The 8,119-nt window shown below is 48.3% G+C and overlaps 1 protein-coding gene across 1 annotated transcript in view; it reads left to right on the plus strand.

Moving 5' to 3' along the window:
• Positions 1-7,012, plus strand: part of LOC140734025 (retinal homeobox protein Rx1-like) — a 51,912-nt gene extending 44,900 nt beyond the window's left edge. The window contains exon 5 of the mRNA XM_073057605.1: positions 5,701-7,012. Coding sequence (XP_072913706.1) covers positions 5,701-5,958 — 258 coding nt within the window. The 3' untranslated portion in view covers positions 5,959-7,012. The remainder of the gene's footprint in view (positions 1-5,700) is intronic.
• The last annotated feature ends 1,107 nt before the right edge of the window (positions 7,013-8,119 follow it).

Raw genomic sequence — 8,119 nt, forward strand, 5'->3', positions numbered from 1 at the left:
TGCCTTTTCTATGTCAAAGAATACCGCCAGGACCATTTCTTTCTTTGTTTGAGCCTTCCTAATTTCAGATTCCAAGCTAAGTATTGAATCTACTGTAGTTCTTCCTTTACGAAAAGCGCTTTGGTAGGGAGAAATAAGACTTTGCAGATCCAGGTTTATTTTTACTCAATCTGTTGGAACACTGTGACTGCACACAGGTGATCTCCATTTAACTAATTACGTGCCTTCTAAAACCCATTGGCTGCACCAGTGATGATTTGGTGTGTCATATTAAAGGATGTGAATACTTATGCAATCAATTATTTTGTGTTTTATATTTGTCATTAATTTAGATCACTTTGCAGACATCTTTTTTCACTTTGATACTCAAGAGTATTTTTCTGTTAAACAGTCTCAAAAAAGCCAAATTAAATCTTCTGTCATTCAAAGTTGTAAAACAATAAAACATGAAAACTTTCAAGTGGGGTGAATATTTTATAGGCACTGTACACTGACCACACTCTGGATATAAAGTTTGCCCCTTGGGGTCCTATTAAGTCTCTCCCCGATGACCTTAAACCTCTGTCCTCTAGTTCTTGATTCTGCGACCATGGGAAAACGATAGTGTGCATTGACTCTATCTATACCTGTCATGACCTTATATACCCCCAGATCACCCCTCATTCTCCTTCACTCCAATGAATAATTACCAGGCTGGAGTGAGCCACTCAGGAGTCGTACCTTCGTGCTAGAACAAAATATTTCTAACCTACCGTCTGCACAAATAAAGATAGACGTAATCTGACACTGAGACACATAGAAGAATATTAAGGCTGATGAGTGGAAAGAGGAATGCAGGAAGACTTAAAGAGAGATCTTACAAACCTTGGAACTGGGAAGTTAAAACAGGCTGTCAACACCAAAGCAATACAGTTTGAGGCTGACAAGGAACTGAGTCCCTCCAGAGATGAAGTCTTGTGGCCTGAAGAAAACTAGAGTGGCAGGAAAGGGAAGGGCTAAGCCCACGGAATGGTAAACATGGGAGACGTGGTGGATAGCCTACCCCATCATTCCTAGAGGCCAACACTATTTATTGTTCTTTTTTAATATGCATTCGTGGGATTATTGAGGGATGTTCACATTCATTTATTGTTTCATTTTAGCTCAGGTTATACAGTTGTTCGCACCTGTGTTTGTGGGTCACCTTGACTGTATCCCCGTCTGTACATGACTGAGTGGGTTCTCTCCCCGGGTCATTGCACCCGGTTTGTTTTGGTGCTTATTGCAATAAAGATGTCAGTTGAGAAGAATAAGGTTTTCTCGTCAGGCATCGTGGACCAAATGCTCGCCACATCGGTGTCAGGAGTGGGATTAGAAATTGATGACAAGATTGAAGAGCTACGAGGTTGGATTGAGCGCCTTAAGACCCAGGGAATAAATCGAGTGACTGAGAGTATGCCTCCCCCACACCCCCGGGCTTGTCTTCTGAAGACATGACACCCAGAGGGAGACCTGGGAACCGAGCATTGCGTCTTCCTGGGGAACCCCAATGGCGTGAGCGTGCCCAGGCTCCCCAACCTGTGAGACATGGTGGAGTGCATCTCCCACCTGGGGACCCAAGATACTGCGGCCATGGGAGGATGGGCAACGTGGCAGGTACCGCCGATGCCTCTGGAGCAAGAGGAAGACCAATGGGCCTCAACAATTAACGCCACAAGGTCCACCCCGAAGCTCCCCAGGTAGAACGGTACCAGCTGCCTGGAGCCTTACCTGGCGCAAGTCAAACTTGCCAGATGGCCCAACGGGTGGAGCCCCACTGAGACCGTGGTGCACCTTGCCCTGGTGCTGGAAGGGGATGCCCTGCAGGCCCTCCCCGACCTAACGCTGGCTGATCAGTATAACTACAAGGCCCTCATTGCAGTGCTGGAGCGGCATTTTGGGCAGAGACCACTGGAGGAAGCAATGAGGGAAGATCAGGGCACAGTGCGGGAGAAAGCCTGCAAGCATTTGCAGCAGACATCTGCCACTGTACACGGTATGGCCACCCCCAGTTACCCCCCCCCCCCACGGCTCAGGAAGAGCTTGCCCTCCATGCATTTGTAAAGGCGTTGACAACGGGAGTGCCATCGTCGCTGGCAGAGGCGGAGAGGGCAGAAGCAACTTTAGCCCCCAAAGCATCCCGATGTAACCCCTCACGCCTCACGCCCAGGCTTGTGTCAGCGAGACAGAGGAGGAAACTGACGAGGAGGAGCCCATGAGACAGGTCCGACCAGCACCATGCCAGCCCCACCCCGTGCCCGCGGGCGATCTCTGCTACCACCGTGGCGAGGCAGACCTGGGAAACTGGGACTGTCCCACAACAGCGACACACCGTATCCCAGTGCTGCCCAGGCCGCTAGCAGAATCCCTCCACTGTCACCTTTCTGGGTGGGCCATTTGGGTGAAGGGCAAGGCTTATATGTGGACTGCACAGGGGGATGGCATCAGATGCCGGGTGTTAGTGGACAGAGGGTCTGCCATCACCACCTTCCGTCCTAGTGTCCTCCCCAGCACAGACCAACCATCCCAGCCTGGGTGGGCAACGGTCCAGCTGGCTGTGGTCACCGGTGACCTTGAGGCAATGAGAGGGGAAAAGCACAGCAGAGCATGAAGAGTGGCTAGCTGACAGACGGGACTCCTGCATCATTGGTCAGGACCTGCCGTCCCGCTGGGGCACCCGTGTGGATGTGCTGAGATGTCACTCTGCCTCGGTACTGCGGCCGTGGTTCTCAGGCAGGGCAGCTCCAGGAAGCAGACCCACAGTGAGGCACACCCCCCAACACAGCTGAGCCAGGGGCAAGTGGTGGGAGAGGCACTTCAGTGGCAGCTGCACCAGGAGCAGGCAAGCGATCTGAGGGAGGGGATGGCGGAGCACAGGTCAGTGGCCAAAGTGGGCAGCGATCTCTGGCCTGGATCCAGAGACCAAAGCCTGTACTCGCAGTAGGGAACACCAGAGATGCGCCATGAGTTGCTGTTCCGCCGGTGGCAGTTTTCCAATGGCGACAGATATCTCCTGCAGACAGTGGCCTCCCCCAGGGGCTCCGCACCATGGTGCTGCGGTCGATGGCTGGGCTGGTGGGGGCCGGCCGTTTCGGGGTCGCAAAGATGTTGGGGAATCTGCGCAAAAACACACCGAATGGCCTGGGTGCAGGCACAGCATGGAGCTGTTGGTGCACCCCTGCGATGCGTGCAGATCCCAAAAGGGGCCGGGATGTCAGTCTAGGGCACCAATGCAGCAGTACATGGTGGGGACCCCGGAGTGGGTCTTCTGCCTCTCCCACAATAAAGGACTATCCCCCAGGGTTGGAAGGCACTGGAAGGGGCCGGGAGGGGTGCTCAACTGCATCTCCAATACAACATATGGTACACTGGATGCAGTTGCCTGAGTAGCGGATGGGGTCTTGCTGCAGAGTGACCAGCTGGTGTGGTAGCGGCCCTTGGCCACCACCGACCCAGCGCGGCTGAAGGAAGGAAGTGCCTCTTACCTCACCAAACAATGCCTCCCATGGGGGTGGGGAGGCTACAGACACCCCCAGAATCCCAGGCGACAACATTGACCACCTTCAGGACTTCTGGGGTTTCCGGCGATGGCTGACCCCCTCAGGTTGGGGAAGTGTCGCTAGTGGCTGTGGGGCAGGGTGGGGGCGGGGGGGTGGGGGTTGAGGGGAACATGGTTGACAGCCTGTCCCAGAATTCTTAGTGGCCAGCGCTATTTATTATTCTTATTTTAAAATGCATTTGTGGGATTATGGTAGAATGTTAATTTATCATTACATTTTAGCTAGGGTTATACAGTTGTTCACTTGTGTGTTTGAGGTTCACCCTGACTGTAACCAGGGTGTGTAATAATCACCTCCCCATCAGTAAGTGTGTGTGGGTTCTCTCCCTGGGTCATAGTGCCCGGTCTGTTTTTGTGCCTATCGCAATAAAGATGTCAGTTGAGATAAATGAGCTTTTCTCTTCCGTAATCATGGAATGAATGCTCGCCGCAATACTATCAATAACCATACGAAATATAGGTATAAGAGCCAAATGAGTAGTGCAAAATGCGAGCAAAAATAGTGAGGTAGTGTTCATTGGTTCACTGGTCAGAAATCTGGTGGTGGAAGATGAGAAGCTGTTCCTAAAACATTGAGCGTCGATCTTCGGGCTCCCCATTGGTAGCACTGAGAAGAAGGCACATCCTGAATGGTGGGGTCCTATTGATAGATGCCATTTTTAAGGTCATTGCCTTTTGAAGATGCCCTTGATGCTGGGGAGGCAAGAGCCTATGGCAAGAGCCTCTGCAGATTTTTCAGATTACTTCCAGTGGCCCCTCCATACCAGACAGTGATGCAACCAGTTAGAAAGCTCTCCATGGTACCTCTGTAGAAATGTGCGACACGGCAGAAGTTAAAATAGGTCATTACACCAGAAAAAGGTGAATGAGTGAAGTAGTGAGTTAGGAAATGGAGGTGTAGCACTTTTGACTAAATTTACATCAAATGAAAGGTGGAAACATTTTTCGTAAGTAATCTCTTCTTTCTGAGGAGTGGAGTTTGTATGAAGGATAGAACACAATTGGTCAACATATCCTTACTGCCCAGTCTTGTGTGCCTCAGAAAGCTGTGGAAGACAAGGTACCAGGGCTAAACATGTTCTGGGAGAAAGATGGGGAGAGAGTGAGGTAGAGAAACAATCAGGATTGTTTTGGAGTAGAGCATGTTCAAGGGGCTGAATGGCCTTATGCTTGTCTATGTAGTTATACTTGATAGAATCACAGAGTAATGGAGTTATGCACAGAGTCACCAACACACCATTATTGACCTTACCAGCTCATCTATACTCTTCTCATATTTGTGAATTTGGTGGTGTGATCAGACACCTTTTAACCATCACAAACTAGAGAACATCTGCAGACGCTGGAAATCCAAGCAACACACACAGTACGCTGGAGGAACTCAGCAGGCCAGGCAGCATCTTTGGAAAAAAGTACAGTCAACATTTCGGGCTGAGACCCTTTGCCATCCTGGTGAAGGATCTCAGCCTGAAACATCGACTGTACTCTTTTCCATAGGTGCTGCCTGGCCTGCTGTTCCTCCAGAATTCTGTATGTATTACCCTTTAACCATCCACTGCTTTTTGATAATATGGAGGTAACAATACAGAGGGGGAATTCTCCACAATCAATTCCTTGGAAGGTCCATTCCCCATACCTTAACTTGCACTATTCCATTCTTCCATTATCCTTGGCTTTACTGACTCTTACTGACTAGGACATTAATTGTTTCTGTAGCATAACCAATTTGGCTTTTCTTTTATCTGTCTCCCCATTGTTGTGAAGTACAATTAAAGATTGTTTATTGTCATGCTTCTGAGCACAAGTGTAAAGGAGATCAAAATGATTGTTATTCTGGATCAAATGCAGCATAAAAACACAATAAACATAAAGAACGCAATAAAAAGACAAAAAGCCCACAATAAATATAAATATAAAAGCAATCCTATAAAACAATGTACAAGTAACTGTTCTATGCATAGACAGATTGTATGTACATAAAGGAATGCCGGATGATGTGTATGTTGTGGTTCTGGAGGGGTGGTGGGTTGCATTAATGGTTGGAGGTGTTTATCAGCCTAACAAATAGTTTGTGAGTTCTCCCTGCTTGCATTTCAAGCTTGTGATGTTTTTCTTCCCTGCAGGGTTCTGGTGCGGTTACAAAGAAAGTCTCAGTGGTCCCATTACCATCCAGTTACTATCCCCTTGTGCCACACTCTTTGAGTTCGATGCTGGCACCATACTCCGTAGCACTGGCTCCACTGACTGTGGCTGACCACATATCGAAGCTCCAGCCTCATCGCTTATGGGTTCCACCGCATCTTGCGCCTTTCCCCACTTCAATGCCGCAATGGGACATCAGCTTCATGGGGCTACGGAGGAGCCACCCAAATGAACATTAACCACCGCAGGCTGAAGCGAGTGGTTAAATTCTGGAGTCTGGCAGAATACGAGAACTGTTCTGAAGCTTTATACTGAATTATCACGGCAGCCTGAATTGTATGCCCCAGATAAATGCTCAGCAAGAGGCTTTGCCCAACAGACATTTAGCTAGAGGAGCCATGGTGATGTCCTGAACACCTGAACCAGAAGGTGGGGTAGTTGGTGGGGGTGGAGACGGAGCGGACAGAGTTGGTTTGATGTGTTCTGATCTCAGAACCCACTCTTGGCTCAGAATGTTGGTTTGTGCGGCAGGACTAGACAGCAGTTCTGCCTGAATCCACGATACCACGGACAACCACTTTACATGCAGTGTTAACCTTTGCCGTTCTGGCCATCAGGCTGTGTGGTTATTATTCTTATCATTAATCAGTCAGATTAACTAACATGGCTTCCGACCTTCTCCCCCAAGCTATGGACTTCAGTTTCCTACCTGAAAGAAGAACTTCATCAGACGCATTTGCCTGAATCGCACTCTGGCCATCCATTAGATGATTTCTACTGAAATAATATTTTAACATTGCTAAGATTGCATCGGTCTCACCATCTGAATGCCCATCATTTTCAGAAGAGGACATGGGAAATGTTAAAAGGAAGTGGAACATGAAAGTGGGTCCTGCTGAAGGGTCTCGGCCTGAGACATTGACTGTACTCTTTTTCCATAGATGCTGCCTGGGCCATGTGTGATGCTTGGATTAGCAGCATCTGCAGATTTTCTCTTGTTTGTGATTGGAACATGAATGTGTTCAGAATAAGGTTAGGACATTGTGTTGTTGATAATGGGTGGGAGAGGGGCCGTGACACAACTGATTAGAAACAGACTGTGGAGGTAATAAGGTGAACCGACTGAAAGGGCTCATTCATCACCAGCGAGTAGGTGTGAAAGGTTAGCCAGAGAGTGTGAATGGTTTTCTGAACTCTGCTCACTGGTTGAGTTACCACTGTTCATGCTATCTGTATTTATGCTGATAATCTGTTCAAGATGATTGATTATATCTGACTAGAGCTGAAATAAATTTGTACTTAAAATTCATATTTTCAGGGGAATTGGAGAATAATCTTCATTTCTGCCACATTGCAGTCGATTATTGTGACAAAAGAGGAATTGGGATTCAAGGTTTAAAAGGAGATAGTTTTTCTTTTCTCTGTCTTTCTCTCCCCCCTCTTTCTCTCTCTCTCTCTCCCTCCCTCACTCTCCCTCTCTACATCTCTTCCATTCTCCCCCTCTCCCTCTCTCCCACTCTCCCCCTCTCCCTCTCTCCTGATGTTCTGTTTTCTCCCGTGACACTTCAGTCTGCGGCACCAGCATCGAACTGGCTCGTCCACTGGGCCACAAAGCCTCGGAACCCTGAAGGCATGCTTGTCCTTGGGATATCGAAAAACGGCTGACCGGTGAGCCCCGGGAGTGGGTCCCCTCACCGTAAAGAACCAAAGTTTGAGTGTACTTTGCAGTCAGGGTCTTTGACATAACCCCATCCGATCCAAAGAGAGATATTAGAGGAAGAAATTAGGCTGTTTCTGCAGATGAGCCCAAAGAAGTCGCTGTCCATACCAAATTTATTCTTTGTTGGTGTTACAACTGGGGCCTGGTCAGGGAAAGAAATCCGAAGCCGAGTCTTATCATGTTTATTATTTCTGACATTTGTTGTTTGTGGCAGCAGTACAGTGCAATACATAAAATATTCTATAAATTACACTGAGAAATGTAAATAAATAAATAGTGCAAAAAAGAGCAAATGTTAAGAAGTGTCCATGAGTTCATGGTCCCCAAGAAGCTGTTCCTAAAATGTTGAGTGTGTGTCTTCAGGCTCCTGGAGCTCCTCTCTGAGGAGGGGCTGGATGGTGAGGGTCCTTTATGATGGATGCTACCTTCTTGAGACATTGGGTTTTGAAGATATGCTCAGTGGTGAGGAGGCTAGAGGCCATAATGGAGCAGAGAGTTCACAACCCTCTGCAAATGTTTGTGATCCTGTGCATTGGCCACTCCATACAGGCATTAATGCAACCAGTCAGCGTGCTCTCCATAGTACATCCGTACAAATTCGCTGGAGTCTTTGGGGAAGTACTAAATCTCCTCAAAATCCCTGTGAAATCTTGCCGCTTCTTCAGGAGGTGAGAGATTGT

This window comes from Hemitrygon akajei, chromosome 10, assembly GCF_048418815.1.
Source record: "Hemitrygon akajei chromosome 10, sHemAka1.3, whole genome shotgun sequence".
Classification (NCBI taxonomy): Eukaryota; Metazoa; Chordata; class Chondrichthyes; order Myliobatiformes; family Dasyatidae; genus Hemitrygon; species Hemitrygon akajei.